The sequence below is a fragment of the Lactuca virosa genome, chromosome 1, assembly GCF_052849685.1.
Source record: "Lactuca virosa cultivar CGN04683 chromosome 1, Lactuca_virosa_CGN04683_v6, whole genome shotgun sequence".
Taxonomy (NCBI): domain Eukaryota; kingdom Viridiplantae; phylum Streptophyta; class Magnoliopsida; order Asterales; family Asteraceae; genus Lactuca; species Lactuca virosa.
The window spans coordinates 211,298,360-211,323,251 of NC_136426.1; the positions used below are offsets into that span (position 1 = coordinate 211,298,360).

Genomic DNA, 24,892 nt, shown 5'->3' on the forward strand with positions numbered 1-24,892 from the left:
AATCATAAATAAACGAAATTTCACTATTAAAATAATATTTTTACTTCTACTAATAAAGTTATGTCTTTCACTTTTAACATATTATACTTAATTTATTAGATTTAATATGTTGTTGTATGTAAACCATTATCAGTTTAAAGCTAAAACTTTTGAACAGTTTGGACAAAATACTTCAATTGTTAATTTACATATAACATTTGAGGGTCAACTTCAATATAAATTTCTCTTCCACTTAAAAAACCTAAAGAATATTTTGTGAATAGTTAAAAGTGATAAATTGTAGTTCTAAATGCAAAAACTAAATTGTAATATCAATTTAACTAAAATATTTCCTAAAGATATTTTTATAACCGTTAAAAGTTTTTAAATAAGTAGCTTAAAATAACTTACAATAACAACAGTTAAAAATAACTCTATATAAATGATTATATTGTTACCTTTAAAATAAAAAATAAATAAAAAATTGTTTGATGTTTTAAATAATTACAATGATAGAAATTAACATGTTAAACAAATAAATTTAAAAAAATTAATTATCAATAACAACAACTATAAATAACATTAAACCATATATTATATTTAATTTTATTTATGACTAACTCGCAGGTAGAGGTCATTCAAAAGATTGAGATTATGCAGTTTTAATAGATGTATATATTATCATATAATTCAAAATAATCAATATATGATATCAACTTAGTATATGAAATATTATATCAAATTTAACAACAACATTATAGCTATATTTAAAATACATATATTTGTAAAGATTTAAGTTATATAGATGCTTTTGCGCAACGCGCGGACATTCGCCTAGTATACTTTATATAACAAAAATGCTTATGAACTCACCAACTTTAATGTTGACACTTTTTCAAACCACTTGTATTCTCAGAAAAATTAATAGACAGGTACCTTCTTAGGCGTTACGAAGACGGAGCATAGTAGCATCACGTCATATATTTTGCTATAGTTTTAATGTTAAACAAGCAATGTTTTGAACACAATGTAAATACTATGTTATTAATATAATGGATGTTGTTACTTTGATTACTATTATACATTTGTTGTGATACTGTACATGACGTCCTCCGCCCCCAAACGTCGCTGTTCCGGTTTGGGGGTGTGACAGATTGGTATCAGAGTATTGTTTATAGTGAACTAAGTATATCAACCCATAAAGCATATATAACTATAAACTCAATGGGATAAAAGCACTCTGACCAAGAGTTATACTTTTAAAATATAACAATATTTTTATAAAAGTATACATACATATATATATATATATATATATATATATATATATATATATATATATATATACTAGAACAAGTATCACAAGAAAAACAAAACAAAAGTATTTAGATGTTAGACACTACAGTCAAACCTAGACAATTATGTAATCATAACTGGGATAAATATAGCCTGATCAACTATATTTATTTGAGATACGACCAACATGTGCTTGGGAGTGATAGTGGTGTTGCAACAAGTCTAAAACTGACCAACCCTACATGCAAAGGAACATTAGAATCGAACATAAATGTAAAATACTATAGGAGTATTTTGAAGTACTATAACTAACTTATGTGAAAACTAAAAGACCCTTACTGGTAGTTCTATAACTATGGAGTGTATGCTCCTAGGGTTATATATAATTAAGATCTTATAGACTTAGAATTTGTGGTTTCGCTTTACTTCATTTTCCTTGTTTGGATGTGGATATAGAGTATGATCACTTATTCGAAGGTCTATTAGAGCTGAGTTATATATAACTTGTATACACTCTGTGATTATAGGAGGACCCGATAAGGATCACACCATAAAATTTTATTAGGAATATTTTATTTAATCTCATAGATTCTTTAGATACTCCCATTCTCGCACAAACAACATAGATAGATGTAGCTACTCTACTACAACAACCAACAGAGGAGTCAAGGAAGAACAAGAAGGGATTCATAAGGAGGACTTCGATAAGGAAACAGACGAGGAGTAAGGAGCTAGGGAAATCATCAAGGACCCTTACCCTATCAGGAGCAGACATGACAAAGCTCGCTCAAACATTTGGGTTCAGACTTTCTTGTTGTTTGTATGACTGCATGCTTGTTGGCTGAAATAGGTCATGGGACGAAACACGCCATTGGTTAAAACATGTCGTAGGCTGAAACAGGCTATGGGCTAAAACAGGCCATGGGCTGAAATTGGTCATTGGCCAACATAGGTCATTAATGCTATGATTAGTAATTTGTACTGTATGTGATACTTTGGGAACTCACTAAACTTTGGCTTACAGTTGTGGATTAAATGTTTCAGGCACTTCGTTTGATCGTGGGAATGCAAATGCATGACTATACACACTCTTCGACAACTTTCATATTTTGGGATTTCACGTTTATTATGTTCCACTCCGATTTTGAGATTTGAATTATTGAACAAATGGTTTTTGGATATTATGTTTAATGAAATTGCGGTATTCTATCTTACTAAAAATGAAAAAAAAAAGTAAAAATTAGGACGGATACACACAGGGACCAAAATGTATTTAACTATATTATTAATTTTGGACAAAATTACGTAGTTTCCCAAATTTGTATGTTTCGACCCTAATATTTGTTTTTGTTACACGAATGGTCATTATGGTTTCTATTTTATACATGGTTGGTCTCTGACCAATATAGAAATGACTTTTAAACTCTTTTTAATGTATTTTATATATTTTTCTTAAAATAACTTTAATTAAAACAAATAAATAAATAAATAAACCTCCACCCATTTATCTAAGCATCATTCCCTATTGGCTCTGTAAGTATCATCATTGAAATTAATGGAAGAAGCTTATTTAGGTCCGTTGTCTTTCTTCATTCATTGATTTCTCTATCCTTCAAAAGAAATTAAATATCCTTCTACTTTTTGTTTCTATTATCTTTCTACATATTTTAGATGGTGACAAGTGTTATTTAATTTAATTTAAATTTGATTTAGATGTTAAATTTGTACAGTTGTCATCATCTTAAATGGGTAAGAAGACAAATAGAAACAAAAAGTAGGAGGATATTTAATTTCTTATCCTTCAATTTCTCTTTCCCGCTGCCATTCTCCATCTTATAAGATCTGATTTTGAAGAATTGCTTTCTTCATATAAGTACGTGGTAAAAAATGTGCAACATGCAATAGAGCCGGTACCAAATCATGGGTTTGGGACTAACGAGAGAGTATACAATAAATTGAGACCATAAAGATAATCCTCCTCAAGAAAAAAAGGTTAAAGACTTAAATAGTAGTGACTTTTTACAAAACACATGGGCCATTTGTGTTATTTTGTCTTCATAAAATAAATAGATACGTAAGAAAACTAAAAAATATTTATGTTATTTAGGATAAATACATTCCAAACAAAATCCTCCTTAATAAATGAAGGTTTTTTTTGCCACATATCAATCTCTCATTAGTTTTGACACTTGTCATTTTGTAGTATTTTTGAAATAAATATTATCCACTTGTCAATTTTTGGTTTGTTTCAGTTTTGGCATATATAAAATTATCCCTATACTTATATATGTAAAGTATTAAATATCATATATATGATATTAAAATGTAATAAATACGTTTCTTTCTTTCTTATTTTAAAGTTTTACATTAAAAATATTTTATGTTTACACTTTAATGTTTAATCTTTATTTAAATCAACTCGTGTAATACACGGGTCTCACACCTAGTAAGATTATAAAAGAATGGATTTTTAATCCTTCTAAATTCAAAACATATACAAAATCCCATAAAACAATTCATCAATCCAAACACATACTATTATTATAATTAGTTTAAAGTAGGGAACTACGGTTTTACTTTTCCGCAAGACTAATTCTTCTTTTTCTTTCGGTTCTTATTTATTTATTTATTTTTAATAAACAATGTGCAAATTGGTCGTTGACTTTTATTTCTGGACCTTTAATAAAGCATGAAGTATTCGGTGCAATGGCTATTCCTTTCTTCTCTGATTCTGTTTTACTCAATCAAATTTCGTCTCTAATCTTTCGTCTACCTTCCTTCATCCTTGACACTCGCCATTTACTGGCCGGCTCACCTCCGCCCGCGCTGTACTTTTCACCTGTCATCCTTCGCGGTCGCCATTTATCTTATCAATCATAAAATCAGATAATAATCATTTGGTTGTTCATTAATAAAAGGTGATTGTGATTTCAATTATTTCAATTACTTTTGTTGATTTTTGTATATCACTTATGGTTCTACAGAGTCAAATATGTACTTCCTTAATTCCTCTCTATTTTCCAATTCACAAACACGAATTTTTACATGAGTATTTTTGAATCTTAACAGTTGGCTAAACACCCATAAACAAACATGTTTTAATATGCGATTTTAATAATCTAAAATTCGTGGTGAACTTGCTGAGCTGTAATCAAAACCTTTGAAGAGTTGTGACTCTAGTTTAATATTCATATCATTTGGATGGATAAATTCAAATTTGAAAAGATTGTTCTTGCCAATATCAGGGATCTATAAACAACCACGTCAAGAAACTAATTCTTTCTTGCGTTTGGATCTTTTAATCGTTTGTTCATATCTATAGAACCAAATATCAGAGTATAGATAGAGAAGATTTTAATTGATTCTCGATATAAAATACAGTATAGGATACAATATATATAGAGTTTGATATTACACTTAAGTACCCTAAACTTAGCCTAAATATAATTGATAGTCTAATATTCCCCCGCAAGCTAAGGACGGGAAACGACCTGAAGCTTTGATCGTAAAAACATAAATCTTTGCGTTGAAAGGGGTTTTGTAAACATAAATCCTACCCCCCCACCCCCAATCAGTTTGAACAACTTTGAGTTTAGCGTCAAACTATCGTTCAACCATTGTGACAAAATTTTTGAATGTGGAATACACATCAGATTTTTGAGCTAATGAAAAAATCCACATGTAGCGGGAATAATGATCAACACAAAGCAAAAAGAAACGAAATCCATCAAAAGATAGTTGTGGTGCAGCCCCCAAACATCACAATAAACCAAATCCAAAATATTATTGCTACGAAAATTTGAATCATGCAAAGGTAGTTTGGAAGATTTTCCCAACCGACACGAACTACAAAAAAAATGTTTTGTGGAAACCGGTAAAGAACGAGCATTAACAATAGAATTAAAGACTCGTTGATGAGGGTGTCCAAGTCTCTGATTCTGGAAGATGCTCGAATCGCTGAAAAAGCAATTTTGGGAATGACTTTGAGTTGTGGCAGACAAATGGATTAGAGACCATGCTCTGATACCATATAGAACCAAATATTAGAGTATAGATGGAGAAGATTGTAATTGATTCTCGATATAAAAAACAGTATAGGGTACAATATATATAGTGTTTGATTACACTTAAGTACCCTAAACTTAGCCTAATATAATTGATAGTCTAACAACATCTAGTGAAATTTGGGAATTGCCAATACGTTTCTGCAATTCCTTTCTTAAGATGTAATACTGGATCCTGAATTAGTTTGTAGAATGGTTTTTTTGGTGTTGATTTGTTTGAGGATTGTTTAACTTAACTTTAAAAGGAAATTGTTTTGGCAAAATTAGGGATATCTGTAGTGGGTTAATCAGCTTATAGTAAAGGTTTTGTAGGTTAATTAAATATATTGGTTATTTCAAGCATACTGGTCTGTATGGAAAAGTTGGAGGTGCAAATACGTTTCTGCAATTCCTTTCTTAAGATGTAATACTGGATCCTGAATTAGTTTGTAGAATGGTTTTTTTGGTGTTGATTTGTTTGAGGATTGTTTAACTTAACTTTAAAAGGAAATTGTTTTGGCAAAATTAGGGATATCTGTAGTGGGTTAATCAGCTTATAGTAAAGGTTTTGTATGTTAATTAAATATATTGGTTATTTCAAGCATACTGGTCTGTATGGAAAAGTTGGAGGTGCAAATACGTTTCTGCAATTCCTTTCTTAAGATGTAATACTGGATCCTGAGTTAGTTTGTAGAATGGTTTTTTTGGTGTTGATTTGTTTGAGGATTGTTTAACTTAACTTTAAAAGGAAATTGTTTTGGCAAAATTAGGGATATCTGTAGTGGGTTAATCAGCTTATAGTAAAGGTTTTGTATGTTAATTAAATATATTGGTTATTTCAAGCATACTGATCTGTATGGAAAAGTTGGAGGTGCAAATACGTTTCTGCAATTCCTTTCTTAAGATGTAATACTGGATTCTGAATTAGTTTGTAGAATGGTTTTTTTTGGTGTTGATTTGTTTGAGGATTGTTTAACTTAACTTTAAAAGGAAATTGTTTTGGCAAAATTAGGGATATCTGTAGTGGGTTAATCAGCTTATAGTAAAGGTTTTGTAGGTTAATTAAATATATTGGTTATTTCAAGCATACTGATCTGTATGGAAAAGTTGGAGGTGCATATGTATATGTTTTAGTCATTTAAAATTTTTAATTTTGAAGATTATAAGGTATTATTGTTGATATATTTTTTGATGAGACTTAAGTTTTCATAAGGTATTAATAATGTGGATTTTTTTTCCAGAGACACAATTGAGGAAAGTGTGGGATTCAATAGCTAATTGAGATATACAAAATCGTGGGAAGAGTGAAGGGTCGTCAACCCATACCTCATAATGGTTGTTCTGTCTGAACTTTGTAAAGGATCTTCATCTTCTTCATCAAATCAAGCTCATGGATATGATGTATTTTTAAATTTCAGAGGTGCTGACACTCGTCATGGTTTCACTAATCACCTTTATAATGCCCTCATTCATACCAATGTCACTACCTTCTTGGATGATGAAGAGATTGAAACCGAGGAAGATCTGAAACCAGAATTGGAGAGCGCTATTAGAGCATCCAGGGCTTCTGTTATTGTGTTGTCAAAAAATTATGCTACTTCGACATGGTGTCTTGATGAACTGGTGTTGATCCTTGAGCAACATAAGACATGCAACCATATTGTTATACCAATCTTTTATCATGTTGAGCCCACCTATGTCAGGAAGGAAAAAAGTAGCTTTGGAGATGCAATGGCAAAACATAGACAGAGGATGGAGGCAGAGACAGATGCAAATAAAAGAAGTAAGTTGGCTCAAAAGATGGACAGTTGGAATAAAGCGCTTACAGAAGTTGCTGATTTAAAAGGGAATGATGTTAAAGACAGGTACCCACTTTGTTACCCATATTTCCATTCTCATTTCATATTGTTTAATTAGCACATTCAAATTCAGCATAATCTTCTCCTTATGCATTTCAATACATGTCTTCCTATCTATCAAATAGGCATATTTTTTATGAATTTAGATTTGGAGAAAGATATGCTTGAAATTGAGTCCAACTTTTGCAATTATGTGATCTCAAAAATTATTTCATATTGGCCAGTTAAACCATCATGCTAACTTGAACATTTTTGCTATACATTTTTTTTATCTTATCATAGATTAGTTCATGTGGATAAATCATTTCAATGAATCTATATGCTTTTAACTAATAAACCAAAATTTGAACGGTCGTAATGCATGTACTATTTTTTATATCATTCTACCTTCAAACTATATCATCTTTTATTGTGATATTACAATGCTTTTAGTTATAAGTATTAAATGTTAACTTATCATTATTCACCAAAAATTTGAACGGTCGTAATGCATGTACTATTTTTTATATCATTCTACCTTCAAACTATATCATCTTTTATTGTGATATTACAATGCTTTTAGTTGTAAGTATTAAAGGTTAACTTATCATTATTCACCAAGATTTTGTTCAGATTCATGCAAAACTACATCGATATTTATTATAGATGATAATTATGACCTTGCACATTAATTAGATGCTTACATGGTTAGAAGTGCAAATACAATAATAGTTATGATACGAAAAAATTAATTATATAATAGCTTAATGTGATATAATTTTTATTTGGATCATTGGAAAAATTAAATCTCCGATATGACATGTTAGTTGTTTAGATTATGTTTTCTTGTTCTTACTAAAATCAAATTCCAGGCTAGAGGTGGAGTTTATTGATGAAATTGTCAAGGACATCTTCCGTAGATTACACATATCTTCAAGGTTTCCACTACCACAACTTATTGGGATGGAAGATTCCATTAAATTCGTCAATTCATGGTTGAAAGATACATCATCACATACAACAGATATACTCACTGTTCTCGGTATGGGTGGGATCGGGAAGACATCTTTAACCAAATATGTCTATGCATTACATTCGTATGAATTTGACACATGCAGCTTCATTGAAGATATCGGTAGGAAATTTGATGAAAAATCAAATAGGATGCTTGATGTATAAAGACAACTCTATAATGACATTTCAAAACCAAGTTCAGTTCAAGTTCTTGATGGTTCTATATACACCTCAATGATAGAGAATGCATTAGCATGTAAAAAGGTGTTTCTAGTTCTTGACGATATTGGTAGTGTCGATCAGTTAGATGTGTTACTTGGAAGTAAAGGTCTTCATCCGGGATCCAAAATCATAATAACAACAAGGGACGCATGGTTGACTAAGAGTTGTGCACTATTCAAAAAGAATGTTAAACACAAGCATACAACGTACACGCTTAAGGGCTTATTTAAGACTAAATCACAAAAGCTTTTGTGTTTTCATGCATTCATGTGTAACGATCCCAAGGCAGGTTATGAAGAGGTGTCAGGAAAGCTGGTGAATTATTGTGAAGGACATCCAATGGCGCTTAAAATTTTAGGAAGGTCTCTACATGATCGAGATGTAACTTATTGGGAGGGGTACATAGACCGACTAAAGAAAGAAAATGATTCCCCTATAAATACGGTCTTGAGAATGAGTTTTGACTCTTTGCCATCAAATAATGACAAGGAGTTATTTAAGCATATTGCCTGTATTTTTGTTGGAATGGATATAGACCTTATGTAACACCCAAAAATTCAAGCCAATTTAAAACTTTTTAAACACCCCAAAAACCATTAATTATTACAAACTTGTTTTCAAAATGTATAATATCAGAGTATCCCAGAAACATAGTCATAAAAAGTGAGGAGCTGTACGATCACGCCTTTGCCCTGGCACGATCCCCTGATGCACCTGAAACAATAAACTGAAACTGTAAGCCCGAAAGCTTAGTGAGTTACCCCCAAAATACCAATACACATACAGTCCACATAAACATATCATAACAAACTGAACAAAACAGCACATAAGGGTCCACGGCCCTACAGACTGTAACACCCATGAGCCCACAGTACGAGTCTCCCTTCCCGTAACTGGAATGCTCCTAGGGTTTGTTGGCTACCGCTCGAAGCAGTACAACCTCAACCCATCCCATATAACAAACACATAACATAACTACTGAGCATGCAATAATCATATAACATCACATGTAGTCCTACAGGTCTACCTAACTAGCATAACCACTATCATGCAACACTAACTCATACTCAACATCTAACACTGCTAGGATAACATATCCAATGGGCCGGCCTTGGTGCCTTAGACCCCTTAGTATTGTGAGGATAACTCACATGGCACTGCTGAAGTCCCGTTGATACCACTCCAGCTGCTGGTTGACAGATTCCCGAACTGTCAACATCAAACAACACCCAATTAATAATTGGGTTACAAGCCCAAGGTCCAACTCACACTACAAAAGCCCAAAAGTCAATCATGGGCCAAAGCCCAACATACAGCCCAACTTTCCAAATTGGGCCCAAGTCCTTACATGGGCCTTATCCTAAAGCCCATCTAATTACTTTGGTCCATTAACTTGTTCTTGGATGGCCCACCTATAGTCCAATCGCCAAAGCCCAATAGGAAGGCTCAATTTAAAGCCCGCGAGAGATTAGGGCTTTCACATGAAATGATGATTAGGGTTAAGTGTTTCTTACTTAACCCATTAAGGACTTAATCCATTAAGTCCATTATTGCCTTAAGTTAGTTTGCCAGTGATTATTATTTAATATTTCAGTTATTAAATAATCTCGTGTGTGTCCCGATTAATTTTCAAAATTAAGGTTTTAAGCCATTAGGATTTTCCAAATCCAAATTAGGGTTTCCTACCCAATACTAGCTCATTAGTTAACCGGTTGGGCTTTTAGGTCACTTTGGGCCTCATTGGGCCCATTAAGATTTTATTAGGTCAATTAGGGCTTTATTGGGCCCCATTAAGCCCACTAGAGTTTCATTAAGCCCATTAGGGTTTCATGCATCTCAACGAATCAATACCACAATGCAAAGTACACCGCCACCCGACACGGCGGCCAGTGGCGGCAGCCACCACCTCACGGTGGTGGTTAGGGTTTTTCTCTTCCATTATTTCACTTTCTAGTTACATGTTACAATGTACAACCTGATAATACGCACACACTCACACTAATACACACACCTAAATGCATAGCAAAACATACACACACAGCCACCTCCCACGGTGGCTGGTAGTGACGGAATAATGGCAACAGGCGGCGGCCACCATGGCTGGCGGACATGGTGGTTCCTTTCCTCGATTTCCGTCCAGCATCACACGCACACAACTTCTCACTACTGAACATGCACCCAAACGGAACCCTTGAGGCAGCAGCATCGGCGATTGACGACCGGACGAATAAAACAGCCGCAGCGGCGACGCGACGACAAAGGCTGGTAGTTACGGCCTCTACAACGAGGGTGGCGGCTCCGGTCGTCGGCTGGTAAGGAGGCGGCTGAGAAGGCTCCGAAATCGTGATAGAAGCGGATACAAAGCCGGAAAGAAATGAAGAAGATGGCAGTTGATTCGGAAAGAGGAAATCCGGTGGCCCTTGTCGCCGATTGGAGCGGCGACAGCACTCCGTCTTCAGCAGAAGTGGTGCGACATCGGTTGGAGGTGAGAATCCGGCAGCAACGCTCGTCGTCGAAGGGCAGCAGTAGCGACGCTCGCCATGGCGGCGGTGTAAGGTGACTTTAGAAGAGATGCGGTGATGGGGAAGCTAGAGAAGAGGAACGATGGAGGTCCGGTACTCGCTAGCTGATCGGAATGACGTCGAGGCGGCGCCGGTCGGAGGGGGGGGTATAAGGTGGGTGACGGCTGGAGTGTTGAGGAGCATTTAGGGTTAGGGTTAGATGGTTATGAGACTATATACCCGGTTCCTTAAGCTCTTTCCCATAATAACACAAATAGTCCCTCCTTGTATTATTCTTTTCAGAACAAATCCCCAAATTACCATTTAAATCCCTCCTCCTTAAAATATTTACAATTAAAATCCAAAATCTTACCAAATGGCCCTTCCGATACAAAACTCTTTTCAAGTTAGGTCCAGGACTTACCATTTAGTCCCTGGCCCCCAGAATCTTTTTAATATAAGTCCAAATGATACCAAAACACCCCTGAATTCTAAAATCATTTACAAAAATAAATCCCGAAATTACACTTTAACCCTTGAAACTAACATCCCATTAATTATTATTTGATTTTGGCTATATAATAATAATAAAATCATATATCGGGGTTCCAAATTTATTATTTAATTATTCTACTTTAAACGGGATGTTACAACTCTCCCCCACTTAAAATTTGATTTCGTTCTCGAAATCGTTTCTTCTCATTCCTTACACGCCAACAACTTGAACTACAATCCCGAGTATAACCCTAGCCTTTCCAAGACAACCGTAACCAACCTACGCAGGGTTCGAAAACCTGAAAATAAACAAATCCCTTACAATATAATCACATTTACTTAATCCGAATTCTGAAGTCTCGACATGGTCTGGCTTCTTGACAGACCGCCCACACTGGATCATTGTCGAGTTCATTGCTCTTATCTCCCAACTAGCGACTCAACCGCTAAAACCCTGAGTTTCCCACCCGAAAACAGAATCACAATCCCACACTGCTACCTGTAATTCTCTTCTTGACAAGAGACTAGGTACTCCTTCAAGTGAAATCCGTCTTGATAGCCAATTCCTACTGATATAATGAACAACAAGATGTAAACTGGGAGATGAACCCTTTTTAGATCAACAAGACAATGTTTCCTTTCATTCCCGAACCACATACATATAATAACCGGCTCATAAGCACAAATACTCATACATGGCCCAATTAGCCTCGGGTTGGAGTACCAGGCATGCCTACGACGAGTCCAGTCATCCTCAGGATGGTGTACCCTCGTATCATACACATGTTTGGCCCAATCAACCTTCGGGTTGGCATACCAAACACATCAGGTCCAATCAATCATAGGGTCCGGTCATCCTCGGGATGGAATACCCTAGATCAGAATACCACTATATACGAATTCCGGTCTAAACTCACAACTTGAAGTTTAGGGGCCTATCCTTGTATTTCGTACTAAATCTTTTGATTCCTCGCAGCCGATTACGGCTCGCTCGAACCTCAACAATGTGTCCATTCCAAAAGCGCTCCAACAGATGAGTGAACTACTAAGATCACTAGGCCCACAGCCTATGACTGGAATACCCCTACGAGGTCCTCAGCATAGGTATGGATTGCCTCTGATCCCACAACATGAGTCTGGTATGCCCCACCTGGCCCTCAGCTCATGACTGGAATGCTCCTGATAAACGATCAACCTTATCCAAAAGAAAAGGCCTAACCAACATCCTTTAAAACACAAACCTGCACCACAATGCTGAAATCCCACTATGCACGATCCACCTATAGAAAAAGTTGCTTACCCAAGCAAAACCCTGCAACCTTGGTTACACACGACCCTAGAATAACATGATAGCCGAACTCTGAATCCAATTGCAAACTACATCCCAAACCTGATCAAGCACGTAAGCCGAACCAACCCTATTTCCACCTTGAATACCCGTCGTTACACATGAAAAATCACTACCATGTACATAACTGGGAATTCCTAACTCCACATTCACCCGCCACAAAGCCCATACTGGATCGAGACTGATCCGATTCTACCAATACCAACTAGTCCGAGAATGCTTCCACAATTATCCCGAAGGTTACCGAAATCCGAGTCCGATATGAATCAAAAGTCCATTCCACTATTGAGGGGAAACATACCCCAAAGACTTAGGAAATGTAAGCACACTGCATAAGGGAATTGGTGACACACTCCTAGCTTCTCAACTGTCGCCTCTTGAATTCCTTCATAGAATCCCCCGCTCCCTGAGAGGTTCACCGATTAATGCATGACCGACCATTCTGGAACCATAATCTGAATAGCAATAGACAGAACCTTTAATGGCTGACGCCCAACCTAAAAATTCCCAAATTCTGCTTATCAAGCACCAAGAAGACGCGATTCACATGCTGGGGAGTTTTACCGAACTCCCAACTCACACAAAATTCAAACCAATCAGCCACTTGGGTTGTCTTCCTTTTTAACAACGATGCGAAACTTATCCCACTTTCAAAACCGATCCAGCTTCTGCATTCCGGGACGATTCTCCCCCACTTAGATTCAACTAAGTCTTCACAATACATGGAAATTTGAGAATTCCCAATCCTTCTTACTTTCCAATGATCGATCTAATGATAACCAGACCTTTCCAACTAGTACTCCTTTACTAGCCAACCCCAAATGATCACACGCTCCTATTCGCTAGATGAACCCTTCCTAAATCCCAGGGAACCAACAGTCCCTAATGCTCGAATTATCCCACACTCAGAATCTTGAAGTCCAAAGATAGATGCTTTACTAATACTTCAGCAATAAGCTATTTCCCTTGGCGTTCTCATACGCCAATCAATAACGATTGCTAACACCACTGAATCCTGACAATGTCGAATAACCATCCTATGGAACTCTGTCCGCAAACCTCCCCTATGATACCCTTCTTCCCAAGTGCTCCAACAAATCTCCTGCTCTCGGCTTTAGAAATCATATAATTCAGGGTCTCGAACCCTGACTCACTTACCAACTCAATCGTCCATAGCGGAACTGATGTATCTGAAGCAACCTCTGCCCTAACCGGGCTACAAACTACTCCCAAAATTTAGTCTCTAATCCTGTGAGTGCAATAGATCGCACAATCAATCCTTACCGCCCGATACCAGAGATCCAAGGAAAATCCGATCCCAGCCCCTACGGGTCGGAACGGTAATCGCGTATGCCTTATGAGATACTCATGCCACATCGACCCACCTGCGCTTACCAGCGCTGAAATACCGTCGCCAACCCCTGCGACTAACTGACCCGAACTGGAATACAACCTGATCCTGGGTCACAAGCCTGCTCAATCCTTCGAGCTCGTAAACTGAAAGGGCACAATCCTTGCCCTGGAAGACAACATTCCAATCCTATCAATTAACCATTCTAATTCCAGCTGCATAACTCTAGCTGAACATAATCATTACTCCTTTCCGGAGTCCCCGCGACTCACATTCCGGCCTCGAGCAAACCCCCGAAGCCTCAAGTCTAGAAACTAATGTGCTAGACTCTCCCGCTTAACCTGCGGAATGTAACAAGTACAGAACATCTCCCTGATCCCAAGTAACTGTAGCCCTCTGCTCATCAGAATATACCCCAGTAACAAGTCCCAGTACTGGAAAGCTCGACCAATTACTACCCCTGCCGTCGTTACAGCTACTGGAGCTGCTACGGCAGCCGTCTCAGCAATGGCTGCATAGCGCTCGTCGAAATACTCAACTAAGGCGGTCTTAATAGACCCGAACACCTCCGGAAACGGTTCCTGGACAACCCCGATCACCTCCTCCTGGATGATCTCACTAACACGGTCCTCTGACAATACTGGCCTATCCTGGCTGCCAGCTCTCGATCCTAACCCGAATCCGATCTCAAGACGTCTCGTAACCACCATTCTGGTAAAACACCAGAAGGATCACTGATAACTCATATAGAGACGAACCAACTCCCAACCCAACCCTAGGGGTTGTGACTTCCTTGCTATGCGTATGGGTCCTGTGCTTTCAGTAGTATGGGCCCCTACTACCTTCCACACCTACCCATATTTGTCTCAAGTATCACCACAACGCCCTAACTGAATACACAACATGGCGAGCGCTCAATCCTCACTCCTAGAGGAATGCTAAATATCTCATAACTGGCCTCCCGGCCTCACACAACCCACCCATCCATGAAACTTCCACCAACCCTGCAACACTAGTGTATGCTAGCCATACATAACGCTGGACCCTATAGACTTTCGAATATCCAATCCTACCCTAAGCTCCCAATCAAACAAGAACAGAACATAAGGCCGAATCAAACATTCTCAGGCTATAAGATCTTAATTATGTATAACCGTGATGCATACACTAAACAACTACAGTAATGATGTCCATCTCATATAAAGGAAACCCTAGGCTAGCAGGCATCATTTAATCAGGCAATTCTATCATGCAATTCCTGAAGATCCCTAGCCTAGTACTAACATGCTGTTCTAACATATCTCATAATCAAATAACTTGTATGGTATTTTGGGGTCTACTTACTGGCTCCGGCTGATCGTACACCCTGCATCATCCTTTACTTATTTTGAAAACCATTTAAAAATCATTTTGAAAATTTTTTCCTTGATTTGAGACTGGAGTCGCACGAGTGTTCCTCCAATTCACTCAAACCAAGGCTCTGATACCAACTTGTAACACCCAAAAATTCAAGCCAATTTAAAACTTTTTAAACACCCCAAAAACCATTAATTATTACAAAATTGTTTTCAAAATGTATAATATCAGAGTATCCCAGAAACATAGTCATAAAAAGTGAGGAGCTGTACGATCACGCCTTTGCCCTGGCATGATCCCCTGATGCACCTGAAACAATAAACTGGAACTGTAAGCCCGAAAGCTTAGTGAGTTACCCCCAAAATACCGATACACATACAGTCCACATAAACATATCATAACAAACTGAACAGAACAACACATAACAGGTCCACAGCCCTACAGACTGTAACACCCACGAGCCCACAGTACGAGTCACCCTTAGCCCGTAACTGGAATGCTCCTAGGGTTTGTTGGCTACCGCTCGAAGCAGTACAACCTCAACCCATCCCATATAACAAACACATAACATAACTACTGAGCATGCAATAATCATATAACATCATAGGTAGTCCTACAGGTCTACCTAACTGGCATAACCACTATCATGCAACACTAACTCATACTCAACATCTAACACTGCTAGGATAACATATCCAATGGGCCGGCCTTGGTGCCTTAGACCCCTTAGTATTGTGAGGATAACTCACCTGACACTGCTGAAGTCCCGTTGATACCACTCCAGCTGCTGGTTGACAGATTCCCGAACTGTCAACATCAAACAACACCCACTTAATAATTGGGTTACAAGCCCAAGGTCCAACTCACACTACAAAAGCCCAAAAGTCAATCATGGGCCAAAGCCCAACATACGACCCAACTTTCCAAATTGGGCCCAAGTCCTTACATAGGCCTTATCCTAAAGCCCATCTAATTACTTTGGTCCATTAACTTGTTCTTGGATGGCCCACCTATAGTCCAATCGCCAAAGCCCAATAGGAAGGCCCAATTTAAAGCCCGCGAGAGATTAGGGCTTTCACATGAAATGATGATTAGGGTTAAGTGTTTCTTACTTAACCCATTAAGGACTTAATCCATTAAGTCCATTATTGCCTTAAGTTAGTTTGCCAGTGATTATTATTTAATATTTCAGTTATTAAATAATCTCGTGTGTGTCCCGATTAATTTTCAAAATTAAGGTTTTAAGCCATTAGGATTTTCCAAATCCAAATTAGGGTTTCCTACCCAATACTAGCCCATTAGTTAACCGGTTGGGCTTTTAGGTCACTTTGGGCCTCATTGGGCCCATTAAGATTTTATTAGGTCAATTAGGGCTTTAGTGGGCCCCATTAAGCCCACTAGAGTTTCATTAATCCCATTAGGGTTTCAAGCATCCCAACGAATCAATACCACAATGCAAAGTACACCGCCACCTGACACGGCGGCCAGTGGCGGCAGCCACCACCTCACGGTGGTGGTTAGGGTTTTTCTCTTCCATTATTTCACTTTCTAGTTACATGTTACAATGTACAACCCGATAATACGCACACACTCACACTAATACACACACCTAAATGCATAGCAAAACATACACACACAGCCACCTCCCACGGTGGCTGGTGGTGACGGAATAATCGCAACAGGCGACGGCCACCATGGCTGGCGGCCATGGTGGTTCCTTTCCTCGATTTCTGTCCAGCATCACACGCACACAACTTCTCACTACTGAACATGCACCCAAACGGAACCCTTGAGGCAGCAGCATCGGCGATTGACGACCGGACGGATAAAACAGTCGTAGCGGCGACGCGACGACAAAGGTTGGTAGTTACGGCCTCTACAACGAGGGTGGCAGCTCCGGTCGTCGGCTGGTAAGGAGGCGGCTGAGAAGGCTCCGAAATCGTGATAGAAGCGGATACAATTCCGGAAAGAGATGAAGAAGATGGCAGTTGATTCGGAAAGAGGAAATCCGGTGGCCCTTGTCGCCGATTGGAGCGGCGACGGCACTCCGTCTTCAGCAGAAGTGGTGCGACAGCGGTTGGAGGTGAGAATCCGGCAGCAACGCTCGTCGTCGAAGGGCAGCAGCAACGGCGCTCGCCATGGCGGCGATGTAAGGTGACTTTAGAAGAGATGCGGTGATGGGGAAGCTAGAGAAGAGGAACGATGGAGGTCCGGTACTCGCTAGCTGATCGGAATAACGTCGAGGCGGCGCCGGTCGGAGGGGGGGGGGTATATGGTGGGTGACGGCTGGAGTGTTGAGGAGCATTTAGGGTTAGGGTTAGATGGTTATGAGACTATATACCCGGTTCCTTAAGCTCTTTCCCATAATAACACAAATAGTCCCTCCTTGTATTATTCTTTTCAAAACAAATCCCCAAATTACCATTTAAATCCCTCCTCCTGAAAATATTTACAATTAAAATCCAAAATCTTACCAAATGGCCCTTCCTATACAAAACTCTTTTTAAGTTAGGTCCAGGACTTACCATTTAGTCCTGGCCCCCAGAATCTTTTTAATATAAGTCCAAATGATACCAAAACACCCCTGAATTCTAAAATCATTTACAAAAATAAATCCCGAAATTACACTTTAACTCTTGAAACTAACATCCCATTAATTATTATTTGATTTTGGCTATATAATAATAGTAAAATCATATATCGGGGTTCCAGATTTATTATTTAATTATTCTACTTTAAACGGGATGTTACACTTTAGTGTAACAATATTAGAGGCATGTGATATAGAGACAAGATCAGGGATCACAAATCTTATTGACAGAGGTCTTCTTAGTAACATATGGAATAAAGAATTAACGATGCATCAGTTGGTTCAAGAGATGGGAAGATTTGTGGTACGTGAAGAATCACTTTACAAGCCATGGGAACGAAGTCGAATATGGGGTCATGAGTCATTCAAAGTGTTGAAAGACGAAAAAGTAAGATGCTATGTATACTGCTTTAAAGCATTTTATATTTTTGTATACATATCTAACATTTTAAAAGTATTTTTGCATCCCCTTTCTTCATAGGGTACGGAAAATGTTCTAGGCCTCACTCTTGACATGAGGATGCTTGAGAAAGAGCAATTACATGGATCAGCTGAGTTGACAATAGATGCATTAAGTAAGATGGATAGGCTGATGCTTCTTCAACTTAATTATGTGCAAATAACCGGCTCTTGCAAGGATTTTCCAAAAAAACTAATATGGTTGTGTATGCATGGGTTCCCTTTGAAGTATGTACCTTTAAACTTGCCTTTGGAGAATCTAGTTGCTCTTGACATGTCATATAGCAGGATTGAATCATTTGAGATTTCTTGTAGCTATCCACAACGACTTCTTAAGAGGCTAAAGGTAACTTATCTTCATTTATTACTCTTCTAGGTCGAGTTGATAAAGTTCATTACTTTTCTAACGTATCTCAGTTTCAGCAATTAACTGGATCATGCTCAAAAGACAAAAGGTTGCTTGGATCGTTGAAGATTCTTAATTTAAGTTTCTGTGAACAACTTCGTAGTCTTGGTGGCTTTGACCACCTCCCTAAACTCGAGAGGTTGATACTTAAAGGTTGCATTGTTTTGCTTAAGGTTTGTGAATCAATTGAGCAGTGTTTTGAACTTGTCCACATCGATCTAAGCTACTGCGGCAAGCTTGAAAAACTTCCAAGAAGCTTAGGCAAACTAAAGAAAGTTAAAACACTACTTCTAAATGGTTGTTATCTCGGTGAATCTCGAATAAAGGTTACGGATAAGAAATCATCAGAAATAGTCAAGGCTAACAATATTCACATAAACACAACAACCTGTTCCTCCACTATTCTCCCGGCTATGCCAAGTTATTCAAAGTTCTCTGCGATTTCTTTACCGAGATTTTTAGTAAGCTTGTCACTTAAGAATAATAATTTATCCACTGAATCTTTTCCTTTGGACTTGAGTTGCCTAACCATGTTAAAGGAATTATATCAAGACGAAAATCCTATTGTTTCCATGCCCAGTTGTGTGAGAACCCTTCCTAGGCTTGAGACACTTAGTTTGAGAGATTGTAATATGCTGACATCAGTTGAGCATCCTCCACATACGCTAACAGTTATGAACCTCTATTCTGAACCTAATAAGCATTTGCTACGAAAAGTTGTATTTGATCCACAAATGTCCCCACTCAAGCTCTCAGTAGGATGGAGGATGATGGCGCCTTCATCGTCTGAATTTGAAGGTATGCTGAAAATCCAACCAATGTCAGGTGTTGAGGAAAAGTTATTACATTGTCTAGGCTGGACTAAAGTAGACTTCCTTAACAGAAGACTCGTCACAACTTCTATTGCTAATGCAGCATCAAAGGAGTCTGAAATCCAGGTTTGGTCTAGTTAACTATTTGTCTTTGTGTGAATATGTATGTATATATAATTAATGTGGTGATTAATGAAGGTGGTTGTATTTTGGCAGATGTATTATGAATTTGGAATATTCAGCACAATTTATGAAGGCGAAGAGATGCCAAATTGGATTATGGATAAAAGCACGGAGCCATCAATATCATTTACAATCCCATCATCTCCTAACAGCCTCATAGGATTAAATTTTTGTTGTGTGCTGGCATCTCCATTTCCTTATTATAAGTTCTTTTATTTTCCTCTGATCAAAATTAGTAATATAACAAAGAACCTCACCTGGATATACGACCATTACATTGAAAAAGTCAATATAGATGGGAAGTTTTTGACATTAAGCCATTGGATGTTTGGGATGAATGAGATGGTATGTGGTGACCATGTTAATATTACTCTCCTGAGGGAGAGACCATATGATTTTGCTTATACAAAGGAGTGTGGGGTGAGTTTTGTGTATGATGATGGAGAAGAAAAAGAAGAAGATGTGTTGGGTTATTACAAGTCATGGAATCATATAATAGGTGGAGATCTCATTGGATTTCAATTAACCACTGGAGAATACATCCTAAGCAAATGGCGAATTCTGCTGCCTAACCTTGAAATGGATCAACTAAGTTACGGTTATCTATGTGAAGTAGGCGCCAATTTCAAAGGTAAGATGTCATTCTTATGTACTACTTCTAATATAAAGCTGATAATAACTAAATGGTAGTGTTTTACTTATAAAGGATTGATGTTTTAATTTTCTGCAATCATTTTTAATCTATTTCTTTTCATCAGATAAGTTGTACTTCAAAGCTCTTGTCTCATAGTAAGTCTTGCATACAGGAGGATGGCCCCTAATTTAGGTACTTTTTTATCCCTAAAACTCTTTTCTCATCGCATAAATAAAAAATGCACACAAACCAACTGGAAGTGAAGGCTAAACTTTGTCACCTAACAGATTTGCACTTGTGGCTCACCCGACAGCTTTGCGAGCTTAAGTAGCCTTCTTTATATGTTATTTAGACAAATTGATTTCATTCACCAAAAAACCCAACGTTTTTACAACAAAATTTTGATCATATAAGTTATACTTTTGTGTTAATAAACAGATCTTAGTTCAACAGTTACCGGGTTTCTTCAAAATACATCACGGGTCACATAAAATCCTCACTATATGCTGCCAAACTCGGATACAATTGTTAATGCACTTGAAGTAAATAATGCAATTAATGTTTGTTCAGTAAAAGAGACAGTTATGAGGGATATGTTTTGAAATATGAAGGTGAAGAAGAAGAGTTGCAGACGTGGGCGAAAAAATTGTTCCGGAAGAAAAATGAAGAGTTGCAGTGGTTGTCATTATTTGTTGAATGCAATTAATTATAATTTTTTGTGGTTCTTTTAGTATCTATCTATATCTGTTAACAACGTTAAATAAATATCAAACCTAAAGTCTAATCATATATAAACTAAATTTCAATATTAAAAGAATACATTTACTTCTACTTATAAAGTTATGTTTTTTAACTTTTAACATATTATACTTAATTTATTAGTTTCAATATATTGCTGGATGTAAACAATTATCATTTTAAAGCTACAACTTTTGAATAATTTGTATAAAATACTTAAATTATTAATTTAAATATAACATTATAGGGTCAATTTAAACATATTATATACTTAATTTATTAGATTTAATATGTTGTTGTATATAAACCATTATAAGTTTAAAGCTACAACTGTTGAGCATTTTAGACAAACTACTTAAATTGTTAATTTAAATATAACATTACAATGTGAACTTAAATATAAATTTCAGTTCCACTTAAAAAACCCAATGCATATTTTGTGAATAGTTAAAAATGATAAATTGTAGTGCTAAATGCAAAAACTAAATTGTAATATCAATTTAACTAAAATATTTTCTAAAGATATTTTTATAATCGCTAAAAATTTAAAAATAAGTAGCTTAAAATAACTCTATATAAATGATATATTGCTACCTTTAAAATAAAAAAAAAACAATGTTTGATGGTTTAAATAATAATTATGATAGAAACTAAAACGCTAAGCAAATAAATTTTAAAAAATTAATTAACAATAAAAACAACTATAAATAACATTAAACCATATATTATATTTAATTTTATTCATGAGTAACTCGCGGGTAGAAGTCATTCAAACGATTGAGATTATGCTGTTATAATAGATGTATATATTATCATATAATTCAAAATATTCAATATTTTATATCATTTTAGTATACAAATTATTATATTAAATTTATCAACAATGTTATTGTTATATTTAAAAAAACATATATTTGTAAAGATTTCAACTATATAGATGTTTATGCGCAACGCGTGGGCATTTGCCTGATATGCTTATAAAGGAAGCATTTTTTCTTTAACCATATTCATTTAAACTCCCATGCATTTTTCCTTTCGCCACATTCATTTGAAACTCTCATGACTTTTCAATTTCTTTAATGATTATAAGTTGGTTAATAAGATTAAATAAATTCAAACCTAAAGTGTAATTATATATAAACTAAATTTCAGTATTAAAAGAATATATTTACTTCTACTTATAAATTTATTTTTTTTAAACTTTTAACATATTATACTTAATTTATTAGTTTTAATATATTCTTGGGTTTAATCATCATCATTTTAAAGCTACATTTTTTGATCAATTTGTATAAAATACTTAAATTATAAATTTAAATATAATATTACAGGATCAACTTAAATATAAATTTTAATTTAAACAAACCAAAAAATATTTTGTAAATAGTTAAAAGTGATGAATTGTAGTGTCTTACTAATAATGATTATAAGTTGGTTAATAAGGTTAAATAAATATCAAACCTAAAGTGTAATCATAAATAAACTAAATTTCAATATTAAAATAATATCTTTACTTTTACTTATAAAGTTATGTCTTTAACTTTTAACATATTATACTTAATTTATTAGATTTATTATGTTGTTGTATATAAATCATTAAGAGTTTAAAGCTACAACTTTTGAACAGTTTGGACAAAATACTTAAATTGTTAATTTAAATATAACATTATAGTGTCAACTTAAATATGAATTTCAGTTCCACTTAAATAACCCAATGAATATTTTATGAATAGTTAAAAGTGATAAATTGTAGTGTTAAATGCAAAAACTAAATTATAATCTCAATTTAACTAACATATTTTCTAAAGATATTTTTACAATCGTTAAAAGTTTTCAAATAAGTAGCTTAAAATAACTTACAATAACAATAGTTAAAAATAACTCTATATAAATGATTATACTGTTACCTTTAAAATCAAAAAATAATGTTTGATGTTTTAAATAATTATAATGACAGAAATTAAAACGTTAAGCAAATAAATTTTAACAAATTAATTAACAATAACAACAACTATAAATAACATTAAATCATATATTATATTTAATTTTATTCATGAGTTACTCGCAGGTAGAAATCATTCAAACGGTTGAGATTATGCAGTTATAATAGATGTATATATTATCATATAATTCAAAATAATCAATATATTATATCAATTTAATATATCAATTATTATATCAAATTTAACAACAACGTTATTGTTATATATATATATATATATATATATATATATATATATATATATATATATATATATATATATATATATATATATATAAAGTTTTTCAACTATATAAGTATTTCTGCGCAGCGCGCGGACATTCGCCTAGTATTATTATAAATCATGAATAAGTCATCTCTCTCTCTCTCTCTCTCTCCCCCCTCTCCCTCTCCCCCTCTCCCATTCCCCCTCCCCCTTCTCTCTCTCTCTCTCTCTCTATATATATATATATATATATATATATATATATATATATATATATCTCAACACTGTTTTCCTCCTCCTCTGTTACTATGGTACCCTTTCTGTAAGGATCTAAACACACAAAAATTCCTCTTTTTTCCCGGACGTGGTATTGATCATTAAGTTGACTAATCCTTTGTGTTGATTGCATGTTCCATTATTTATGCTTTAACAGGGATATAATCAAAGTGCATTTCTATAACAAAGAAAAATACAAAGTAGATTGATATTTCTTGCATTTAGCCCTTAAACCGACAACAGTTTGTACAACAATACTATTATACACACACTTGTTCTAATTATAATCATTCAACCATATGTATATAATACTTTGATAGATGAGTGGTCTATCTTCTAAAAGGGGAAACATGCAAATACATTTTTATTTATTTGTATATATTTGATATGAACCAGATAGGAAGGTAGGATAATGTATACTTCGGCGCAGGAAGAAAACTCAAGGGGGCGCAGAATAATTTAATTTATCTTATTTACTTATAGTTGTTATTTGGTGTTTATAGATTCTGGGATTTGTTTGGTAGTTTCCTAGTTTAATAGATAGGGTTAATTGTAAATAGGGGTGGGAGCTGGCCCTTGGAGGCAGACAAGTTGTGATGTTTTGTTCTTGTGGAGATCTCTTGTATCTCGAATTACAAGCCCTATTGTTTATTAGGAAGCATTAAGCTAAGTGTATTTTGATTCTCAAATTTTTATACCAAATTGGTATCAGAGCAACGATACTGGCAGCAACACTATTCATCGGAATAATGATTCCGACAACAATGCTATTCATCGGAATTACCGTTCATGTGCTACTGTTCATTTTTTTTGTCATGTCCATGGAACCCAAGGTGTATTCAAGCAGAGTAAATAATATGAACAATTTGAAAGTAGATTTGGAGTAGCTTAGAAACAATCAATGAATCGTTTGGAGAAAATAGAGCAAGAATTGACAGGGTCCAACAATGGGATGTACAACTCGTACATGAGTAATGTTTATTCTTATGAAGACCAACCTATTCCTAGAAGCAAAGACATGGGACCAATCATGGGCAGTCGTGGGCTGGTACCACCAACCAGCCACGAACATAGAGGCGGGTGTGTCCCAATGTCGAATCTCGTGCAGAGGAGACACGTAATTTGGATGTCCCTATGAACATAT

At 35.7% G+C, this 24,892-nt stretch overlaps 2 protein-coding genes across 3 annotated transcripts; both read left to right on the forward strand.

Annotated features, from left to right (window-relative positions):
- Positions 1-4,006: 4,006 nt before the first annotated feature.
- On the forward strand, positions 4,007-8,929 carry LOC145108535 (toll/interleukin-1 receptor-like protein). Of its 2 annotated transcripts, XR_013708371.1 has the most exons (4): positions 4,007-4,193; positions 6,560-6,653; positions 6,737-7,183; positions 8,029-8,929. XR_013708371.1 is itself a non-coding variant. In XM_079045576.1 (3 exons), the coding sequence occupies exons 2-3, from the start codon at positions 6,651-6,653 to the stop codon at positions 8,333-8,335; spliced, it is 840 nt and encodes a 279-aa protein (XP_078901702.1). In that variant the 5' UTR covers positions 4,007-4,193; positions 6,560-6,650; the 3' UTR covers positions 8,336-8,929. The 2 variants fall into 2 exon arrangements, 1 of the variants encoding a protein (XP_078901702.1); XM_079045576.1 differs by having other exon boundaries at positions 6,560-7,183.
- Positions 8,930-17,415: 8,486 nt separating this feature from the next.
- Positions 17,416-20,583, forward strand: LOC145127069 (disease resistance-like protein DSC1). The gene is made up of 5 exons (XM_079062319.1): positions 17,416-17,597; positions 18,202-18,421; positions 18,515-18,838; positions 18,910-19,836; positions 19,927-20,583. Exons 1-5 carry the CDS (start codon positions 17,416-17,418, stop codon positions 20,581-20,583), a joined length of 2,310 nt encoding a protein of 769 aa, XP_078918445.1.
- Positions 20,584-24,892: the final 4,309 nt, after the last annotated feature.

Bases quoted from the DNA above. Each gene is read 5' to 3' on its own strand.
- LOC145108535 (XM_079045576.1), top strand. From the start codon at position 6,651: ATGGTTGTTCTGTCTGAACTTTGTAAAGGATCTTCATCTTCTTCATCA. The intron at 7,184-8,028 runs GTACCCACTTTG...ATCAAATTCCAG, and splicing joins GGGAATGATGTTAAAGACAG to GCTAGAGGTGGAGTTTATTG.
- LOC145127069 (XM_079062319.1), top strand. From the start codon at position 17,416: ATGAAGAAGATGGCAGTTGATTCGGAAAGAGGAAATCCGGTGGCCCTT. The intron at 17,598-18,201 runs GTGACTTTAGAA...GTTACACTTTAG, and splicing joins CGCCATGGCGGCGATGTAAG to TGTAACAATATTAGAGGCAT. The intron at 18,422-18,514 runs GTAAGATGCTAT...CTTTCTTCATAG, and splicing joins AAGTGTTGAAAGACGAAAAA to GGTACGGAAAATGTTCTAGG.